The 24029-nt window shown below is 43.2% G+C and overlaps 1 protein-coding gene across 2 annotated transcripts in view; it reads left to right on the top strand.

The window, feature by feature from the left end:
• The window catches only part of PRKAR1B (protein kinase cAMP-dependent type I regulatory subunit beta), a 154912-nt gene that overhangs the window by 88165 nt on the left and 42718 nt on the right, over positions 1–24029 (top strand). For both annotated transcript variants that reach the window (XM_075830278.1, XM_075830279.1), the window contains exons 6-7: positions 5579–5625; positions 21257–21415. In XM_075830278.1, the coding sequence (XP_075686393.1) occupies positions 5579–5625; positions 21257–21415 (206 nt within the window). The remainder of the gene's footprint in view (positions 1–5578; positions 5626–21256; positions 21416–24029) is intronic.

The raw sequence follows: 24029 nt of genomic DNA, 5'->3' as shown, positions 1-24029 counted from the left end.
CCTCTCACAGTAAAATGACCATCAGCCTGCCACTCACAGATGGCCCCTGTAGGTAGTGCCACACAGCCCCCTTGTAGGTAGTGCCACACAGCCCTCTTGTAGGTAGTGCTAGATTCTGCTCCTTTAGGGAGCTACAGTGCCGCTACGTATATGAATGGGGGGATTCGGGGTGCTATCTATAAGGGGGCTGTGTGGCACTACCTACGAGGGGGCGTGTAACAATACCTACAATGGGTGTGTTACACTACCTTGTAGGTAGTGCCACATAGCCCCCTTGTAGGTAGTGCCACACAGCCCCATTGTAGGTAGCGCCACACAGCCCACTTGTAGGTAGTGCCACACAGCCCCCTTGTAGTTAGTGCCACACTGCCCCTTGAAGGTAGTGCCACACAGCCCCCTTGTAGGTAGTGCCACACAGCCCCCTTGTAGATCGTACCACACTGCCCTCTTGTAGGTAGTGCCACACACCCCCTTGTGGGTAGTGCCACACAGCCCCCAATGTACATAGCACCCCCCACCTCTGTAGATGGCACCCCCATCCCCCCTTCCTATACGTAGCGCCTATACATAGCGCCAGTGACATTAGGGGTAACACCTGAAGTCGAATCCCCGTCCACAGCGTTGCCGACGCTGTGATCGGGGATTCCACTCAAGGAGAAGCCCCTGACATCTAAGTCCATATATGGACAGTGTCATCAGGAGCAACCCCTGAAGCGGAATCCCCGTCTACAACGTTGCCGATGCTGTGACTGGGGATTCCACTCCAGGAGAAACCCCTGACGTCTCTGTCCATTCATGGATAGTGAAGTCAAGGGCTTCTCCTGGAGCCGAATCACCGGCCACCGCGCCGGCAATGCTGTGAACGGGGATTCCGCTTCAGGAGTCTATATATGGACAGAGACGTCTAGCGCTCCGTTCCGGAGCGGAACATCCGGCCACAGGGGGATTCCACTCCTTCAGGGAGCTACGGCGGCGCTATGTATAGGAAGGGGGGATGGGAGGTTGCCATCTACAGAGGTGGGGGGTGCCATCTACAGAGGTGGGGGGGGGGCACTATTTACAAGTTGGCTGCAAAAAATCTCCTCCTGACATGCACTTCACGCTGTGAGGAGGAGGAGAAAAAGCACAGCCACAGTGGTTCAGATCAGTGTCGCGGTAATCCTGGAGCGTTTTCACGGCACCTCAGTTTGGAATCACTGCCCTAGAGACAAGCGATTGTCTCCAAAGTCCGCTCCAATTTGTGTTTTCTTCTGCTGGACCTTTAGAGTCATTATTATGTCTTATCCACGGACCCACCGTAGGATCCGCTGGTATTTGGGTAACGCAGTCCAATCTTAGTCAATCAGCTATCCTATATGTCTGTATGGCAATTTTGCCTACCTATGAAATGACTTTAACTACCCCATGCAGTATATGGAGCCTACCATCATTGGTCTGTCCAGTGGCGTAGCTATAGGGGTTGCAGCGGTCGCAATTGCCCGCGATATCCCATACCATGTCTATTCAAAGTTACTATAGTAACTGAGGGCCTATGTAATAAACTACACGGGCCCCTGTTACTATAGTAACAGTATACTTACCCTCCTCGTTCCCGAGCGCAGCGGAGGTCCAGACGTCATGACATCACGGCGCTGTGCGCCGTGCACAACGTCGGAATACTGGATGACATCAGGACCTCCGCTGCGCCCGGAGCTGAAGAGGAGGGTAAGTATAACATGACTCTCTGCTGGAGCCCTGTATCTAAGCCTACCATGTGGCTAGTTATGAAAAATAGGTAGGGATCCCACGTCATTTTTTCCAATTATTAGGCACATGTACTTGTTCTTTGGTACTTTGAAGTACTAGTAGATAAGATTCCTGAAATTAATGTCCCTAAATAATTTCATATACTTCTGCCAACTCGTGCTGAATATAAAAATGAGTGTCCTTCACAAATCTTCAAATATTTCTGAGCAAGTTCAGGTCACTCACCACTTGACAATCGGATTGTAAAAAGTCTTGGTTTGAAACTTCTCATATAAGATATCTTCAATGAATTCTTATAAACACAGACCTAAGAACTTCCACACTAAGAACCAGTCATTTCTAACAGATCTTACCAAAATGAACATAGATATTATCAATGCATTATACATAGAACTGTGCAGTCGAAGTGTCGTGAACTGATCTGATATGAATCACAGACGGGGTATCTGATCAGTTTATGACACTTTGTTGGTAGATCATATATGTGTGAAAAGTATGAAGATCTGTTTATCTACTTGGAGACGTAACTGTTTTCTAATCAACCTTATTGCTATTTGACGATTGATCGGCACGTACCCAGAAGTGTTTGTGGAGTTGTTAATGGCGGTAAATCTTTTACTAACTTGTATATCCTTTTTATGTTAAAATAGGCTGCAAATCTTCAGGTCTGGTGAAGATGATCTGACATTGTGTATGCTATATACATGATAAGGTTAAAATAATTTCTGCTGCATAATCATGTACATGGAGTATAAAGGGATCTAGAGGTTTTCTCCAGAGAAAACCGTAAGGAAGTAATAGATTTATTTGCAGGTTATCCATCTGTGATATTAGGTTAGTCTATCTGGTCCGCAGCGTATAAGATAGGAATCAAAATCAAGCACAGACTGGGCACGCAACCGGCAGCAGAGATGTTTGATTCCAAGGTCCGGTAGGTAGTACAGATTTGGGATAAAAATTAAAGTAATGAGTAAAGTCTGGGTTCTAGTAATGAAAGAAAATAAAAATATTGCTCAGCTGCCGATGAAAAGATGGGCATCTCCAGGGGTAGTACTAAACAATATCTTCCGCATATTGGTTGACTCGGAGGATGGGTCATGGTGATTGGTCTTGGAGACGCAGAAATAGTTGAATTATACAATTAGAAACTGGCCAAAAGACCTAGGACTTGTGCCCCTGGTGCCTGGGCCTTACAACGCCATGTCAACAACTGATCATGTTAACAGGCATCTATATTCAATATTGTAAAGGTTGCAAATGAAAAAAGTTGGTTGAGACCTCAGTGGATTAAACTTGTCAGGCCAAATGCACCCTAGAGTTAAATTACCTTACAGTTTTTCAGCTGTTCTCCTTGGAAGACAACAAAATAACTGATTCACAAAGTGAAGTGATGCAAGTAACTAGTGTAGCCCAACTTCTGGAAATATTGCTGTTCCCATGACATCTATCTCCTCGTACCTACCAGTAGTATGTGTAGAAGCTTTTAGTAAGATAATGAGGGTTATCATTCTTTTACAGAGAGAGGACAGGTGATGGAGAAGCAGCAGTGTTACAAGATCACATTTTAGAATCCCGTTTTATCCAAGTGCTATTCTGGTGATCTCCAGAATGGTGGGTATTTATGTAGGCTAGTAAAGATGGAAACCAAGATAGAACCAACATGTCATGCCAGGAAAAGACCAGTAGTGATGCTAGCATCTGACACCGGTGTTTTTTTTTTTCCGAGTGAGCCGGCATTCATGGCCCCAGTTATCACCATATTCAGATGTATCTGTGTCCTCCCACTTCCCCAGTGCTCCATGGTGCCTCAGGTATCTTCAGAGTCTACCAACACCCCGGGTCAAAGCAGAAAGGATACCCACCATTGTTCCCAAAGTTTGTTCTTCAGAGGTAGAAGACACGGGAGGGCCATGCTGGGCAATAAGACGTTTACGTGCAATGTGAGGACAACTAGGTGTGTGGCAAAGACCTTTCGTCCTACATTTTTGTTCAGGAATGTTAGCAGATCTACACACAGAAGTAGAGTAGACAGGAAAGTATGCAGGAAAGGTGATATAGAGCCTCATTTATCTACCCACAACTTAAAACATATTACATTTTTTCTCCTCAACTTCTATAGCTGGGTCTTAGAAATGATTGACTTGCGAGATGATCATGTTTCCTTCACATTCATTTGCATTGCCTATTTCTGACATGAACTGCAAAAAGCACTTCTCTGTGGGTTTGGCAGAGACCAGACTTTAAATAAAACAATGTGTCCAGGTCTCAGGGGACCCCGCTATGCTGGTGACAGAGCCAAATATGGTATCATTGTAACGCAGAGACCTTGAATGTTTTTATTGCTATTTGCTCTGTTTTGTCACAAGGTTACATCACGTTACACTTTCAGAATCGACATTCATTTTGACTCCAGACCTTCTTACCAATTTTTTCAGGCTTTGCATTTATTACTAATTATTTATTGTAAAATAAGTTCTAGCTTTATGACATTTTATGGAATTTCTTCTTATAATAATTTTTTTTTTAGGGATAGATATCTAGTTACTTCTGGAGTCCACCATAGTATGGCTTTATGGCAGGCAATGACTTGGTGTTAGTGGGCAGGGTGTGACTAAAGTGAATATTAGAACTTCATGAGTCTACGGGAAATGAACCGATGCCTTGTTGTGATTTAGAAAAACATTATCAACATGACTTAGTGTCGTGGCTCCACTTCCATAATAAATTGTTGCCAAGGGGGATCGCGTTATTTCAAAGAGTTCGTCTTCAATCTGGAGTCAGTCCACAGTACTAGTATCGTATAAATATATATAGCATATGCTACAGCTTCCACTCATATTATTAGCATAGCTACATTTATTTTTAGAGAAATCTGATTAATAATGCAGGCTGTGATGAGTAATGTCATGTCATCACAGTTGTAAAGCTGTTGTTTTATCTTCTCCGCTGTCGACACAGTGCCAATCCAGTCTTTTGAGATAGACTGGTTTCTAGGGATAAACTGTCTAACAACTGCAATCTTTTTATAGGGTTGTCAGGCCCCATGTCCCTAGCAACCAGTCTGTCTCATATAATTCTGGTTCAACTCTCAAATGTCATAAAACAGAAGGCAGCAGAGGGGCAAGGAAACCTGGTACTACCCAAATTACATTTTACTTTCTCTCTATTAGTTCAGTATTAATCAGATTTTTGTAAAAAAATAAATTTTTGTCTTCTCTTGAAGACAACCCCTAAAGACACGTGCTTTGATGATTAGCTGATTCCCGCTGGTCTTGTTCCTGGAATCCTGGTTGATCAGCCGTTATCGCCAGGGGAATTTTTGTTCAGCAATTTCCCCTGTAGTGGCAGAAGGTATATATAGTATTAAAGCGCGGCTCGGCTGTTTTTGTAACTCTAATAGAACATAATAGAGGGAGCCAAGTGCATCGTCCCTGTCCGAAATTGGCGGCCTGCAGTTGACTAAGTAATACTTCGAGGTGCCGAGTCTGACGGAATTGGAGCTGCTCCTACTTACTGAATGGAAGTCCTTCTATGTCTTCCATACGCCTAAATAGGGGATACGGACATTGGTTATAAAGTCAACCCCTTTAGGGCCCAACCTGAGGATGTTTGCTTCTGAGTATTGGCACCACCTGTTGTATAAGCGAAAAAATCTGAGTGAAATATATGAATATGTCAATATAGTCAGAGCTGTAAATGATGGTATATTATATGAATATTTAACAAATCACGTATAAATAACCAATTATTATTATGTAGTGATCGGGCCTAGGTAATTGTTACTAGTCAAAATATTAGTTGACGTCAATTAAACACTTATTTGTGATTTTAGGTGATGAAGGCGACAACTTCTATGTCATCGATCAAGGAGAAGCTGATGTGAGTATTGCGGTGTATATATCAGTAAATGACTGTTGCTTTGGTATTGAAACACTGTTTGTGACCCTCGTATGCTTAATACAAGCCATTTGAATAAAAATAAAAAATAAAACACTCATATTGTTCGTGATAACATGGGCATGTATTTATCATGTGAATTCTACTCATCATAGAATAAATTAAAGGAAATTTCTAGTGTAAAAGAAAAAAATATATACTGTATATATACACACCGGCATATATAAGTTAGTTTATTTAAAATGAAAGATTAGCTGTGATGCCTTAGCTCCATTTTTATAGTGTTTGTCCCACTTTAAGGCCTCATATACACTGCAGAGCTGTGTGCACTGGGCTTATACGGAGGCGCATGCAGTCCTTGTATCCACTCTCCGTGCTGCCACATTGTGCCTCTTTACCGCATTGTATTATGGAAGTATTCTGGAGAAATTGGGCCTCACTTGCTGAATTATATAACAGTCAAACGCCAATATTCTATGGTAGATAGCTAAAATAAAGATTTTTGGATATGCAAGGGCAAATGCAATCAAAAATTCTTCTGACGTGTCACACATGTCACAAGCTAGAATGCCAAAATCCCCCACATCTTAAAACTTGGACCACTACTGATTTTCAGAATGAACAGACTGCATTCCTCTATAAAGCACCTAAAGACCTTGAGAACCACTCGGAAACTTTCAATACCTTATTTTAAGACAACCTTAGACACCCTACTAAGCAGAGCACAACTGATATGAATGGTCCTTCCTTACTTTGCAATGTTGTGTCTCTGAGTAGCCCCGAAGGGATTTAGGTGCTCTGTAGTCTAGGTGGACTCCAAATATGTGATCTTGACATAAGACAAATAATTTTTGGTTGGTTTCCTCCTTAAATATTGATGCTATCTCAAATGGTTTCTTACAATTACGTAAACTAGTTTGTTTGTTTTTTAAAGTTATTTCTCTTACATTTTTGTTCTCCTTTATACACAGGATGAACAGTAGATAGTTTTTTCAGCCAGTACGTGGATATTATTTCTAAGACAAATATTCCGTAACTAATTCCTGTTGTTCAAACATAGCACCCTCAGAAGGAGACAAACTATTGACTAATGATTTAACAAGCTCTAAAAAGGTTCCCGAGAATCAGTAAATGGTGTTAAGTCCCTGTGTTTTACTAATGATGCAGTCTGTCTATCGGTCTTAACTCCATAACAAAGAGGATATCACTTTACCTCCAGTTAAGTAATAGAACCTCCAGGGATATATCTCGGCGGTGAGGAGGCCACCAGGATGGAATGCACCTGAGGGGGACATTAGCAGTGAAGGGAACTTGTTTATTAGTTATTTGTGGCTCATTTCTGCTGAGTGGGTACGTGAATAACCATGGACAATTTCCTCTGCCAAAACCCTCCATTATTTATGTTCTAAGCAAGGATATTACTAATCTGTACTGTATGTAACCCCTTCCAGTTATGCGGAACAGACAATGGGTCACACAGACAGATGAGTAATACTACATTTTGACTACAGGTTTCTTTTTATGTATACAATAAAACTCAAAATGAGGAAACAGTGTATTTCAAGCCATATATAACGACAGACTAAATAATGTATATCACCCATATATAACGACAGACCAAAGGGCCGACGGTGACTTATGAGAAACTGTCTGCAGAAATGAGGGTAGAAAAAAGAACTTCCAAACTCAACTCAAAAACATCACTTCCCATTAGCTACACCTTTATTGTTCCTTATATTGTAATTTTTGTCCCTTTTTATTTGGACAATATGTCATTGATTTCATGTCAAGTCAAAGGAATATAGACAGAGGATGAACAGAATTATGGTGGTTACACGATTAGACTATCGAGCGACATTACTCTACAGGTCTATAGCAGGGGTCTCAAACTCGGCCGGGTAAGTGGGCCGCATATAGATAAAATGGGAAGTTGACGGGCTGCATTACTTTCAAATTTGATACAATACAAAATTATGGTTAACCAATTAGTTATTTGAACTACTATAACACTACATTACTATAATAATAATAATACTACATTACTATAATAATACCGCTAGGTTTAAAATTTGAGAGAATTCTCCACGTGCTTATTTCAACAATCCAGTTTTCCAGTTTAAGTGTGGCTAAATGCAGTCCGGCGGCTCAGTTGGCAGCGTTTGGCAGACACACATGTCAAGATTGGGCAGCCCCTTTTTAGATAGTGCCACAGTGCCCTCTGTAGATAATGCCACAGTGCCCTCTGTAGATGCTGCCACAGTGCCCTCCGTAGATGCTGCCACAGTGCCCTCCGTAGATGCTGCCACAGTGCCCTCCGTAGGTGCTGCCACAGTGCCCTCCGCAGATGCTGCCACAGTGCCCTCCGCATATGCTGCCACAGTGCCCTCCGCAGATGCTGCCACAGTGCCCTCCGCAGATAATGCCACACACACCCCAAGTAGATAGCTCCATTGGCGCTCCCTCTAGGAGTGGAATCCCCAGCCAGAGCGTTGCCGACGCTTTGGCTGGGGATTCCTCTGCTGTTGGAGCCCCTGACGTCACTGTCCATACACTGTGACGTCAGGGGATTCTCCTGGACGGGAATGTGTTATCAGGGGCAACCCCAGAGCTGGAGTCCCGGGCAGAGCACTAGTAGGCTCTTCCTGAGATTCCAGCTGTGCACCTGACATCACTGGGACTCCTGCTCTGGGGAAGCCCCTGACATCACTGTCGATGTATGGGCATCGATGTCAGGGTATTCCCCAGAGTCCCTGAGCAGAGCCTATACTAGCGCTCTGGACGGGACTCAGGCTCTGGGGAAGCCCCAGACATCGCTGTCAATATGAGGACAGCGATGTCAGGGGATTCCCCAGAGTCCCGGAGCAGAGCCTGTACTAGCGCTCTGCTCGAGACTCCACTCTTGGGAAGATCCTGACAACACTGTCCATATATGGACAGCGAGGTCAGGGAATTCAACATAGTCCCGGAGCAGAGCCTGTATTAGCGCTCTGCTCGGGACTCCGCTCTGGGGAAGATCCTGATAACACTGTCCATATATGGACAGCGATGTCAGGAAATTCCACAAAGTGCCGAAGCAGAGCCAATGCTAGCGCTCTGCACGGGACTCCGGCTCTGGGAAAGCCCCCAGCGATGTCAGGAAATTCCAAGTCCCGAAGCAGAGCCTGTACTAGCGGCTCTGTGTCCCGCGGGCCGCAGATGACTGCCCCAGGGGCCGCAGGCTTGAGACCCCGGGTCTATAGCAACTCCAAGATTTTTCAAAAATTGGCCATATAGATCTAGTGACTAATCTGCCGTCTATTGCCAATAAATAGGCACTGTTGCTCGTATGTTTGGAATACTAAAAAGGCAGTAAGAAACAGTCCATGTTCCTGAGGTTTACGTTGTGGCATAAATTTCCAGATCCGATGATTGAATAAGTTGAACTTGTCAACACAGTAGGAGAAATTAACATACAAAGAACAGGGGCATCAACTGTGTATTTCTATAATAGGAAAGGATTCCTCTATCAACCCTGGCTTACTGGGGCTAACATGGGCCGAATAATAATTGACGGGATACAGATTACTCAGCGGGTAGTGAACAAGAAAGACAATACATACCAAAAAGGGTATTAATAATGTAATGGCAATATGATGTGGGTCACAGGTGTTTAGGTCACATTAGGCCAGATGGAAAGTAGCATTAGTCTTATAAATTCTGTTGCAGGTAACTGCCCTTGGCAAAATGGACTCTCATAATGGACTCTGTAAAGGCTCTCAGTAAAAACCATGAACAAAGTAAAGATTATGTAGCAGATTGTTGGGTAAAGGCCCTGTTAGACAACTCGATTATCGTACACATTTTTAATGAACCATTCGAATGTAAGAGATAATCGCCACGTGTAATAGCATGCAGTGATCAAACGAATAACGATAAATCGTGGGGTTTCCGTGGATCGGCCACATCTACCTGAATGAAAGATTATCGTGTAATCAAAAATCTTCCAGTTGTTAGCAGATCCGAGATGAGGTGTGAGCAAATGAGCAATGATCATCAAATCTTTAGCAATCATTGTCACGTGTAGTAGACCGTCTTTCGAATGCAAACGACTCTCTAAATCATTATTCGGCGCTCGTTCATGAAAGAATATCTGCCCATCTAATAGGCTTAGAAGCTTAAAGCAGTCACATATTGCCGAAAGCAGATCCAACAATGCCTCTGAACATCTCTTTATTTAGTTGTTTGTTGTCATTTGATGTCGAGTTTTCGACTCTTGGTGACTATATTATTAATGGTTCTCCTTAATGCCTCGCCTCTGTTTGGGTCTTTAGGTCTCTCAATAATTTCTGTGATTATATCGATCAACTTCTTTCTAGTTCCATTTAATTCATGCAAATGTAATTCTTTTCCAGTAGACGAGGTCTTCTCATAATGTAAGCAACTTTATAACAGCTTCCATGTGGCATAAAAATTAAGTGTTTATTAACACTGTCCAAAAAAGCATGAGGCGTTTTGACCCACGCAAGTGTTTGTCAAGCATGTCCCAGCTTCGACCACCAAAACTAGACCGCCCTGATGATTCTTTTATATAGATATCAGTGTAACTCTATTCTAGGTGTGCTATTTGTGTGACAATAATAGCATTGACATTTTCTATGCAGAGAAGATGCCGTAGTGGGCATTAACAACGTCTCTGCGTCTCTAAAGAACCTATTTGAAGATTTTGTTCCTCTTAATGGTCTTGAAAAAATAGCCAAAAATCTGAAAGGGGTATAGTCTAAAATACATAAATGTATGTAGTAAGCTTTAGTTCAAAAAGAATACCATATGTTATTTCAAGAGGATTCTGGTGTAGATCTGCTTAAATGCCGTAGTTTGCTACATATTACTAGGTTCCATGGACTAACATATAGGTTCCATAGACTAACATATAGGTTCCATAGACTAAGACCCCATGCACACGACCGTGCCCGCAATCACGGCCCGCGATTGCGGGCACGGCCGGCCGCTGACTGACAGCCGCATTTTCGGGCCGTGCTCCCATACAAAGTATGGGAGCACGGCCCGCAAAATGCGAAAGAACGGACATGTTCCATAATTCCCGGAACATTTCCACGGCACGGACACCCTTCCGTAGTGCTACGGAAAGGTGTCAGTGTTCAATGAAAGTGAATGGCTCCGTTTTTGCGGACCGCAATTGCGGTCCGCAAAAACGGAGGTTTTTTACGGTCGTGTGCATGGGGCCTAACATATAGGTTCCATAGACTGACACAAGAAGCAGAATGGGTTGTACCGAACATCTCAGTGGCTTTCAACATGGTGCTACCATGGGACGATACCGATCCAGCGTCACTTCATGGCATTGCGCAATGCAATCTCAGCCTTTTGCTGTGCAGCTCATCTACGTAAAGTTAATTGATAAAGCTTCTGACAAAATGTTCTTATTGCTGATGTTGCTTACAGGGACAGTTTTGAATTTGAGAGTGAGCTAGATGTTTCCTTTTTACCAACAGAACTTAAGATGGACCTACACCTTCAATAGCTGTTGGCAAACGATCGTTCGGCTGACAGCTATTCTGCCTGACACCCCCAAACATATGCATGCTCGGCCAAACGTGCAGGTGTTCTCAATGATGAGATTGGAATAAGTCGCTGCGAGACACCTCTGGCGGTGACTTATCTCTTGTGAGATTGTGTTGGATTCAATATGCCCGACCCTTCTTTTCTTTGTCATCTGCCATTGGGGGAGAGTTGGGACACTCCCATACACAATAGATAGTTGACCATTCCTGATGAAATTGGTGGGTTCTTCTGATATTCAACTTATTTGTATGGGCACCTTTACAAGCGTATGATAAACTGGCTTGTTGAAACGCCTCATGAACAAGTTGATGTCCATAAAAACATGGTTTGTGAAGGTTTATTTGGCCAAGGAACCCGACCTCAACCTCATCATACACCTTAAGATGCATTGGAATACCTGTTAAGAGCCAGGCCTTATCACCCAACATGAGTGCCCAACTTCATGAAAGGTCTTTTACTCAACGGATGCAAATCCCCTCAGTTGTGTTCTAAAATCTAGTAGGAAGCCTCCCTAGAAGGGTGGAGGTGATCATTTTTATATTAATCCTTGCGGGTTTGGGAATGAGATGTTTAACAAGCAGATTTGCATGGGATGTTCAGTTGCCCTTATAGTCTATATATAATTGTATACATTAATACATCTTCAACCTTTGGCACTCAAGGTGAAACTATAAATCCCAGCATGCCCGGACAGCTACAGGTATATGTGTATCTGCCACACATTTCTGTCCATGTGGAAAGTATCTAGCGCATATTGGGTGTTTCCTGCTAGTTGATGTTTTGTTATGTAATTGGCAGCTAATATTTTAGGCAGTAGCATTATCCGGGAGAAGAGCCAGGTTCAAGTTACATACCGTAGACCTTATCTGACATTAACACATCGCACATCTACTAGAAAAATGTTCAGACCTGTCTTTTTGACTAAACCGATCGTAGAGCAACTGAACAGAAGTGATGACACGCTGAGTCTATTTATACGATGCAGAACATGTATCACAGCAGCAAAGATCATACGGATTCGTTTATTAGTACTAACTATGGCACGCACCATATGCTAATTACAGAGCCTCCCATCCTGATTGGCCGAGAGACACCAAGTGGTCGTAGTCAATGACTTATGTCGCAGCCACGACCACATGGTGCCTCTTGCCTATTCAGGTATCACGTATGGTGACTTTCAGCAGATGTTTTTGAATGCTATGTAAAAAAAAAATGTGCACAAAACATGTACTAATGGGATGTCTAAAGACTATGGTCTGCCGGTTACTGCTTTTTGATTATGGGATCCTTTCTTATAAGTAACAAAACATTCTTAAAGGAGCAATCCAGGCAAAACGGATATACTGTAATATGCCTAGTGCAGAGCCTGAATAAACAGTGGATGACACAGGGATCCTTGTGTCATGCTCCGCCCCTCAGGCCCTGCACTGGGTACAATAAGGTGTATATGATTTTCCTGCAGTGCTCCTTTAAAAATATTGGAGACTGGTAGCACTTTCCTTGTTGCTACCAGACTCTAAGGGTATTTCTAAATATGAGGCTATTAAAAAATACTTCAGGGAATTAGATTCAGTCAAGGAAATGTCATGAATGATAATGCACATGGAGGACTACAAATAATGTCAAGTTCTCTGACATTGTATAGGAATCCCTTTAACAGACTACAGGCTGCTGTAAAAGTCGTCTAGCAGTCTGCTTATGATATGCAGTGGTGGAGAATTTTAATCTCCATGCAGATTAGCATGCATATTATTGGAATGCAATCTGACAAAAGGATAGTGTGGAGGACCTGTCCTGTATTGCACATACAAACCATTGATTTCAATGGGCAAAACGTAATGCTTATTTTCACCTGTGGTGGCGCTGCAGGGAAGCACTTACTGCCAGGTTAAGATTACAGCTGATCGCTGGTGGTCACAGTAGGGGGACACTTTGTGATCATCTTATTGTCAAGAGACCTTAATAAAGCTAAGACCCCGCATGACTACGACAAATCAGTATAGTCATATGACTGAAGTCACAATTAGTGGAACTTCATTCTTCTTCAATTTCTGATTACATGAAAGTTGCAGCTGACTGCTCATTTGCGTGACAGTCACATCCCATTAATTACAATGGGAGACATGTGCGACTAACCAATACTTTAACAAAAAAATTTGGTTAAAAAAACACTAAACCAAGTTGCATGAATGCTTCGCCAAAGTCACACCTGCAACAGTGACACGCAACTTGGAATCACGAAACACAAAACTCCTATTTAAAGATATTGTTTCATTTGGACCTGTTGGCGATCAGTTATCTACCATGGGTCCGGCAGCTGAAACCTCTGAAAATCTTCTAGAGGAAGCTGCAGTATTACATGGCTCCCATTTAACTGAATTTGCGACATGTAATATATGGTCGCAGTGCGTCCGCTCTTTGCAGCTGCTCTTGGCTCTGCCTAGTAAAGAGGAAACCTGAGCAGGGATACCCTCTAATAGGGCATATGGCCTGTCATTGTCCTGGTACAATGACTAAAGGGGTTGTCCAGAAATAGAAAAAAAACCTCTGCTTTATCCAGACACAGCACCACTCTTGCCATGGGCCGTGTCTGGTATTGCAGCTCAACCCAATTACTACAGTAGGGATGAGCTGCAATACCAAACAAAGCCCATGAACAGGAGTGTCACTGTGTCTGGGAAAAAAAAGCACAACCCCTTTAAAGATGCCATTGTCTGTGAATGCCCAGTTACACAAAAAGAGTCTTTTGTGCAATGTGCATCTTACAAAAACGGTGGTCCCTGATTATTAATGACTTATAACGCACATAGCTATATAGTCAGTAAGGTGAAAAAGGAGTTCATCTAGTTCAACCTAAATTTGCGATCACTTATCAGTCTGGTGAAAAACGTTTCCATTTGAAATGTACTTTAAAGAGGATCTGTCACCTCTCCTGTCTGTTTTAGTAAATCGTTGTATTTTCCATGAGAAGAAAAAAATCTATTCTGGAGCATCTTTTCTTAGAACTCTACGTTGTGCCATTCCTCTGTTATTCCTCCTAGAAATGTATGAATATATTGACCACTGGGTGTTACCAGTTGGGGGTGTGTCCCTACACAGACTAAAACTATCCAATCAGTGCTCAGTGTAGGCCGTTTGACACGCCCCTTTGACAAAGGAAATAGTAACACCCAGTTATCAATTTACCCATAAATTTCTAGAGTAATAACAGAGGAATGGCACATCACAGGGAAAAGATTTTCAAAATTGTTATGTCATGAAGAATACATGTATTTACTAAAAATAGACATGCCAGGAGAGATGACGGATCCTTTTCAAGAGAAATTGACAATTGATGCATTAAAGATCCGGCTGGGAATTGTAGTTCCACAGCGGCTGGAACACTGCAGTCCTCCTGATCCAGTCCTAGAAATGTCACAGCCTTAAGTGACATTTGCTTTCTTGTGTCTTTTTGCACATCTGTATGAAAGTACGTGTGAAGGAGATGTGTTAGTGGGATGAGTGCGTGCTTCCTCAACCACTTGAAAGAGGAACTTGAATGTAGAATCATGCCTGGGACTTTTTCTGCGTAATTCTGCCTTACTTGTAACCTCAGGAATGGCCTTAGCCACATGAAGGTCGCCATGCAGAAACCCAAACCTTGGGCTAAAAGTGAAAGCCATTTACAGTGCAAACATCACTTTTCCTCTCGGTTTACATTGGTTTATTACTCAATTTTAAGAGCCGCTTGCTCTACAGTGATACACACATTGGTTGCTGATACAAACAGTCAGGGACGATAAGATCTGTGAGAACAGAGCACATCAAAGCCTAGATGGTAGCAGTTCTGATACAAAGTGCATGAGAGGACGGGAAGCCCTATCTACAGCCAGCACTGGCCTTCATGTGGCTGCCCACAACAGGATGGGCACATCAGAGGTATCCCAGGATCATACATAGGGACAGTATTAGGGTATGTGCACACGATAACTGCATTTACGTCTGAAATTACGGAGATGTTTTCAGGAGAAAACAGCTCCGTAATTTCAGACGTAATTGCATGTACTCGCGTTTTGCGAGGCGTCAATTACGGCCATAATTTGGAGCTGTTCTTCATTGGAATCAATGAAAAATGGCTCAAATTACGTTTCAAGAAGTGTCCTGCACTTCTTTTGACGAGCCGTCTTTTTTACGCGTCGTCGTTTGACAGCGACGCGTAAATGACAGTACGTCGGCACAGTACATCGGCAAACCCATTAAAATGAATGGGCAGATGTTTGCCGACGTATTGGAGCCGTATTTTCAGACGTAAATCGAGGTGTAAAACGCAACAGAAACTGAACAACCCCTAATTAGTTATACTTCCCCCTTCCTCAGTGACTCTAAATATGTTGTATGTCATATATCAGAAATTGTCAGATCCATGGGCCACTGTTTGTGTGATGGGCCCTTACTATTTGTCTGGGCCAGATACTTCTGATGTTAGCACTGATGGACTACACTAGCCTCTATGGAAGGGGGCCAGTGCTGGAAACTGCAGGATAATTTTTAATAACGTCCAATTAGTAAGTTGAATTGTAGCATAAAAAAGAATGAAAATCCCTTTAAGAAATGACTTCAGGGACAAAGTAGATATAGCGTGCTATTGCAATATTTTTCATATACAAGCTCGACCCTCAAATATTCCAACCATGCCCCATAATTCCTGGCTAATGACCTCATAATGATGTTCACAATGCCCCTCTAACAGAGCCAGCCACAGTCCCCTCATAAAGACCTCCACAGTCTCCTCATAAAATGCTTCGCACAATATCCTATAAGAAAACGCACATAGTGCTCGCTATCACTTTCTCTTCTAGCTTGACATGTTTTATCAGTCATCATTGTTCCAGCTTGAAGACTACAGACTACCGGCTGTGCCGTGACTGTTCTGCTCCCCCCCCCCCCCACAAGAATCTGTGAACCACATGGTTAAAAGCTGTTAGAACAAAAAGTTGTTGTTGCCAATAGCAACAAATCAGATAAGCTCTATTAAAAAAAAAATTTTTTTTACTTAGAATTGTCACCATCAACCATTAAATGGATTTTCCGGTTCCTTAAAATTGATGGCCTTTTGGCAGGAATCCGACTCTCGCCAATCAGGTGTTTGAAAGGGCCGCGGGCTCTTCATTATTTACGCTGCTTCATACTGCACACCTTTGTACTTTAAGCAGTTCCTGTGCCTAATATTACAGCTCAGTCCTATTCACTTGCATAGGACAAAGCGAATTGTAATACCAGGCATAGCCGCGACTAAAGGTACAAAGCCGTATCTGGTAGACGCGGTCCCTTCAAACAGCTGATTGACAGGGGTGCCAAGAGTCAGACTCACCACCAATCTAATATTAATGGATAGGCCATAAATTTTATAGAACTAGAAAACTCCTTTAAATCTCAAAATAAGTCTACAATTTTGTAAATGTATAAAATACTCTTAAAGATTAGATGTCATTGCTCCTGACATGTCTGTTTTAGTAAATATTTTCCATGAAATAATAATTCTGGAACATATTTACTTTTAACTCTGAATTGTGCGTTCCTCTGTTATTCCTCCTGGAAATGTATGAACAAATTGACAACTAGATGTTACCATTCCCCTTCTTAATTGGGCGTATCCCTACACACTCTGACATTGTTCAATCAGTGCTGAGAGTGTCAGACTGCGTACGGACACACCTTACACATTGTAAAAATCCTGCCCAACACTTTATATTCATGGGTACCCTCATATAATTTGCATTAAAGTATAATGTGTAAAAAATGAATACAATTCTCACCTCTGTAGTACAAATGTGACAATAAGGGCAGATACAGACGGACGTTGCGTTTTTGCGCGCGCAAACAACGCGGCGTTTTGCGCGCGCAAAAAACATTTGACAGCTGCGTGTGTCATCCGTGTATGATGCGCGGCTGCGTGATTTTCACGCAGCCGCCATCATAGAGATGAGGCTAGTCGACGCCCGTAACTGTCCGAGGTGAATGCCGAACACAATATCGAAAAACCTGTTGAAAAAAAAGAAAAAGTTCGTACTTACCGAGAACTTCCGGGCCGTTGCCTTGGTGACGCGTCCTTGGTGACGCGCCTCTCGACATCGGGCCCCACCTCCCTGGATGACGCGCCAGTCCATGTGACCGCTGCAGCCTGTGCCTGTGCCTGGCCTGTGATTGGCTGGAGCTGTCACTTGGACTGAATTGTCATCCCGGGAGGTCAGACTGGAGGAAGAAGCCGGGAGTTATCGGTAAGTCAGAACTTCTTTTTTTTTTCTACAGGTTCATGTATATTGGGATCGGAAGTCACTGTCCATGGTGCTGAAACAGTTTAACTCTTTCAGCACCATGGACAGTGACTATCTCCTGACGTCGCGTACCGATAATTTTTTTGCCGGGTTCGGCCAAAACGAGTTCGGCCGAACCCGGTGAAGTTCGGTTCGCTTGTCCGGCTTCGCTCATCGCAAAGACACTCCGTTTGGATGTTCGGAAACAGAAAAGCACGTGGTGCTTTTCTGTTTACATTCATCCTTTTGACAGCTGGTGCGCTGTTTCAGTCGGTTCGCACGGAAGTGCTTCCGTGCAACCTGCGTGGTTTTCACGCACACATTGACTTCAATGGGTGCGTGATGCGCGAAATACGCAGAGTTATTGAACCTGTCGCGCTTTTTGCGCAGCAGACAAACGCTGCGCAAAAAGCACGGATTGTCTGTACTGTCCCATAGACTTGTATTGGTCCATGCGTGCCGCGTGAAAACCACGCGGCCCGCACGGACCGAATACACGCTCGTGTGAATCCCCCCTAAGAGTACAAATCCTAGATAATTGCTGAGGGGGTAATAACGTAAAGAAAAGACCCTGTATCACCCTTCTGGGTCACTGGATGTCTGTACTAGCGGGAGAGATGGTAATAGGCTGGAATTTTCTCTTCCTGCTCTCACTTACAGCTCCCCCTCCCACCTTTCCCTTACAGAGACACAGAACCAGGAAGTAAAACTTTTCAGCCTTCTCCCCAAGTTCAAACGAGCACCGCCCCCCGAATATTGCACGTAGAGCAATGACCCTCATATCATTTAAAAGTTACGTTTCTAGCCGTGATATTCTAAATTTAAAACCATGACGTATTACACATGTTCTTTACAGTGAAACAGTTAAACATAATGTATATCTAGCATTGGTTCAACATAAAGAAATACAAATATTAAAATATTCCCTATCTTCATGGGTTATCTGCCAGGCTTTGGGCTCTGCTTCCCCTATCCACTCATATAAGGGGTAAGTAAAGTTACAACTCCTATAGATGATTAAAATGACCATCCATTGCAGTTGCCGTTACTTGAGATTCCATTGCACATGGTCCGCGAACATTCTGGAGAATTCGCACAATGTAATGTGTGTGTTTTAACACTTACATGTTACAACACTAAAGTAATCTTCAGCAAGCAGATAGCAAACCATGGCTTCCCGCTAATGTAGTGCTATGGGGGGAGGTTGTTTTTGTTTTGTTTTTCACTATTCCTGTTGGTGGTCAAGTTGGGTAAGCGATTTCATGAAGTTCAGACCCCAGGGACTGCCTTTCAGTCCTTCAACATTACGTTAGTTTAGGAATTTACTTTTCATGTATTTCTTTTGCAACTTGCATGAAAGGGAAGATTCATTGACTCGTCTGATGTTCAAAAAGAGACAAAATTCCCAGCTCCGACTTGGAACTGCGTACACTAACCTGAGACAGCTTTTGTGCTTGACTTGATGAGAGCACAATAGACTTCCTTGTGCCCAAAATAACTAACTGTCATTTCCTAAATTTCATTTTTCTCTGTTATCCTTACTTGGAACTCCTGGTATGTGTCAAAGCCTGGGGCATCCTTCTGCCTGTATCCACATATTTTGGGTGTCATTGAGATTAGTGGTTGTCCGATACATTTTGTGATGTTTTATGTGAAATCCTAGCATATCTTGTTATACAAATTTTTGTTTTTATGTACACATTGCCCTATGGGCGCCTCCACTTAGACTTAATGTTTAGTAACAGTGAACTCTAATCTTGGCATGTAAATAGTAATATAAGTTCTATGACCGTGAAAAGGGAAACTTTTACCAAAACTGTTGATGTATTTGTTGAGTGTTGAGTTGCTCCACTTCCGACAACTTTAGTCCTAATGGGCTGAGTTCTAACAGCAGAAAACGACTTGTATCCAAGGATGGACTATGAGCAGGGACTATTGAGTTTAACACCAGCTGCAAGGTGAACGAAAATTCAGAGTTAAAACTAGTAGCCAACAGGATGTATGTGATGGAAATATATCCATCCAATCTTGGCAACGTAGTTGACTCTCAAAACATTTCAAATGTATGTAGAAGACCAAGACAAAATGGCTGAATGGACTATTGCATTTTCATTAGCAAAAACATAATTTCATATACAAATAACTAATCTTCCTAACACGAGGCAGACCACCTGGCATAGCCATTTTCTGTACTATGTTAGTCATTCTCGTCACGTTCTAGGGGCTATGGGTGGGAATGTAATCATATGTTTGGTACGGTACAATGAACTGGCACGATGTTACATAGGAGCGATAGCTAACTGCGTGGCATGCTTTCTCGGTCTATTCATAGCCTGACTTATGAGGAGGTATAATGTAATTGGCATTGACTACCGGTGCCAAGGAAGAGTTCCAAAGCCAACCTACATAGTGATGGACCCGGTGAAATTCAAGCGCTGAGCAGGGTTTCCGTAACGCAACATCTACTGACAGAACAGGTTGTTGTATGCCCAGGTCATCCATGTTCTCATTAATACTTGACCCTCCTTTGGTATCTGACTGGCCCAACAGAGGAACCTCACAGCTGTCGGTTGTTTCAAAAATAATCTAGTAGCAATTCCCTTTTAATGATATGATGTGTGTGATGATCACTAGAGAGTGTTGTGTACTTAAAAGTGTATTGTGCATGTTCTGTATGGATAGAGGGTGGACCCTCAGAAAGATTTACTATGGTGGTCCAAGCTACCCTAGTCTGACAATCTTGCCCTGTAGGCCCAAGGAACCCCAGTCTGACAATGCCACCCTTTATTTAAAACAACCCCGAAACCTCAGTTTGTGCAAAAAAAGTCCCAAATATCTACATCTTGAGGTGCGGTGCAGGTTTATTTAATATATTTTAGTTGTCGGGAAAAAATTACTATTTCATGATGGCCAAAAGTTTCGACAGCCTCAGATAAAGCAATAACTATGGATAATGATTATTTTTTCTAAAAAATTAATAAATTCTTCTTTTTGTGTGTCCTCACACAACTCCATGCACCGTATCATTCTCTTAACCCTATTGTTCTAGAATATTAAAGGATTTCACGCAAGTAAAATCAGGGACTAATTTTTCCAGATTTTTTTTTTTGGGTGGGAACCGTTCTCTTTTAATAAAAACTCCCTGGGTTTCATTGGCTCTTTTGTAAAAATAAATTGAGTGATAGCTTGTTTCCCAAGAATTTTCCCAGGATGGTTCACTTTTAAAAAATTAGTCTGGAAGCCCAACTATTTTGAGGTTAATCGGTTTAGGAGAACGAAATGGACTTGGAGGAACAAAGAACAGGTCTCATCAAAGGCCACCTAAAAGTCTCTCTTCTTCAATTCACAAGGTTGCATTTCCCCTGCCACCCTCATTAGTGCTATCAACACGTCTCCTTGCTTTCAGGTTTGACAGGTGTAATAAAAGGTCAGAGTTGTGACAGTTCTGCTTGTCAATTCTGTGAGTGTCCAACTCCAGAGCAAAAATAACCTAGGCCCAGTGAGCCACAGGAGCTGCAAATTCCCTAGGGTAAATACAACCATTGTAGTATAGCAGCAAGTCCTGAAACTCGATCCTCAAAGTAGGTTGTCAAGCTTTTGTGACCAAGTGAGGAAACTATTAGGCTATTGTTTGTGCCCCTATTCTTTTCCTCAATTCATTAGAAAAAGATTATTAATAGGTTTAGGGATAACTGAAGACATCAGCTAAAAGCAAACAATTTCCTGCTAGTTAACCCTTTCATGTTTCCTTTGTTCAGGTCTACGTGAATGGAGAGTGGGTCACCAGCATTGGAGAAGGAGGAAGCTTTGGAGAACTTGCATTAATCTATGGCACCCCAAGAGCTGCAACCGTCAAGGCCAAAACCGACCTTAAATTATGGGGCATTGATCGGGATAGCTATAGACGTATTCTTATGGTAAGTTGGGTTTTACTACTATATCATTGAAACAATCTTTGTCCGCTGGTAACCTCCACAATATACTGCTCACTATTAAATTGAAAAATCCTATTCGGTCATGTTATGTAACCTCATGAGCAGAAGTGGTCAGAAACAGGGATTGTTTCTGACCAAGAGGAAAAAAATTTGATCGGATTTTAGACACTCACTGTGAATTGACATCTTGGTTCTTGGCCCTTTTTTATTAGTAGGCTGAATGCACACGTTGCATAATTAGTTTTTTTTGTGCGTTTTTTTATGCGGTTTTCGGTGCGGTTTTTCCATTTTCATGCGTTTTTCGGTGCGTTTTCATGCTGTGGATTTTGGTGCGATTTTCCTCTGCACTAGGCAGATAGAATTCGCAAGCAAAAATGCAAGATAAATTGACATGCTGCGGATTCTAAAGAACGCACCACAGGTCAATTTCGGTCCCGAAAAATACAGCAGCATGTACATGACATTTTTTCCTGGAATCTCATTGACTATGCTGGTACTGTATTACGTACGCAAATCCGCGCGGCAAAACAGCACGTAATACGCATCGTGTGCATTGACCCTTAGAGTCCTGTTCCTATAATACCTTTCACACCAGTCACCTTTCTATTGTGATCATCCTCTCAGGACCGAGTATTTTAGGAAATGAGCGCTGATGGCAATAACCCTTCTGATTATGTTCATATATTACAGGACCAAGGAAGTTGGCTCATATACATAGCTATTAATATGATTCAAACATATTTGTCAAGAGGACCTTGCAAACAGTGGAGTAATTTTTTTTATAATGCAAATTATATTTTAGTATAACCCATTTAGAAAACCCAGAAACCATCTAATGTATATGATCGCGTCACGACTCTCACCCGGCGGTAGGTGTCGGAGGAGAAAAGGATTGGGCATGTTGAATTTTTTTGTTCTTTTCAACATGGAGAAGAGTGAAAGCCGCTGCAAGGCACCTCTGGCAGCAGCTAATCTATTTGCAAACACATGCACGCTTAGCGTAGACAAGAGTCGGGAGGAATAGATTTCGGCCGAACGATCGTTTGGCCGACCGATATCTCAAGTGTATGGCCAGCTTAAAATCCAAAAACAATGTTACTGCTGAGCTATGTATGAGTTAAGGTAGCCATACACATTACATTTAATGTCAGCCAAACGAATCAGCCGACCATTAATGTGTATTGGTGCCTCCTGACTCCCCCCCCCCGACGATAGATATCAGAGAAGAATCGGGCTGGTGGATTTCAACATGTCTGGCAGCGATTTACTCCCCTTTCCCTATTCAGAACACATGTACGCTTGACCAAAAGTACATTTGTATGAGGGGATCAGGAGGAATATCGGTCGGGTAAACGATCGTTCAGCCAACATCTATCTATTATGTACAGTATGGGCAGCCTAAGGGCCCTTTTACACCGTAATTATCGGGCAAGCGAGCGTTCAAGAGCGCTCGTTCCCGATAATTGCCCTGTGTAAACGCTCGTTTATCGGCTGGTTGTATCATTTTAAATGCCCAAAATATTATCGTTGTCGGCAGCACATATCCCTGTAAAGTCGGCAAGCGCTGGCCCAAGCCTCCTCCTCAGGAGACGCCAGCGCTCGCGTCCACTCACCTCAGCCGGATCCCATAGGGTGCGCACGCACGCTCGTGCCCACTCTTGACGAACATTGACTTGTGAGTACCCTGGACTATAAAAGGGGTCCAGCCCCCTGCTTCGATGCCTCAGCGTTGTTGTTGTTGTTCCCTAGTTTCTCTATGTGTTGGCCTCCTAGTGTGTTACCTGTTCCTGTACCTGTTCCAGTTCCTGTCCCTAGCATTCCATACCATCCTGGTCGAGCACTGTGCTGTGCCAAAGTCGTGTCGTGCTGTATCCACGTCTGACCTGTTTCATCTCGCCTGGCGCCTACATGCTGCCTAGTCCTAGCCGAGCCTGCCTTGCTGCTGTCTGAGCTGCCACAGGTACCTATACGAACTATAGACATTCACCGGCGCCCTGTCGGCCAGCTGCCTGACCGCCGAGGCGGTACGGCCCAGTGGGTCCACAGACCCCTCGTGACAGTACGCTCAGGCCATGCACCCCGCAGGCCGATTCAAGACCATGACGACGTCACAGGGGATGCGAGCGGATATGCTGGACCTCCGGTCTCGACAGGACCAACTCCTCCAGGCGTTAAACATCTTTGCACGTTGGCAGGAGTCACAAGCTGCTGTTCCTCCTATTACACCTCCTGGCAGTGTTGATCCTCAGACTACACCTCTTGGCAGTGCTGACCCGCGTGTTTCTTTGCCACTTCCTGACCGCTATGATGGAGAACGCCTCCAAGAGGTTAGACGGGAGGGAGCCCTTCCTAGTCTGGCCTCTACTTTGCAGCAACCCCTGCTGTCCTCAGATGTCGATCATCCTAAGGAGTCTGTGATAAGGGACCAGTATAAGTTATCCACCCAGGAGAGGCAACGCAGACGCACATCTGGACTCTGTCTTTATTGTGGCCTCGGCGGCCATCTTGTGTGCCTGTGTCCCCAAAGATCCCAAAACCTAGGGTTGCTAGGAGTGACAACCTTGGGTAAGAATGGACTTCCATCTAGTTGTCCATA

This window comes from Rhinoderma darwinii, chromosome 6, assembly GCF_050947455.1.
Source record: "Rhinoderma darwinii isolate aRhiDar2 chromosome 6, aRhiDar2.hap1, whole genome shotgun sequence".
NCBI classification, from domain to species: Eukaryota; Metazoa; Chordata; class Amphibia; order Anura; family Rhinodermatidae; genus Rhinoderma; species Rhinoderma darwinii.
This window is presented reverse-complemented; position numbering and strand designations above follow the sequence as displayed.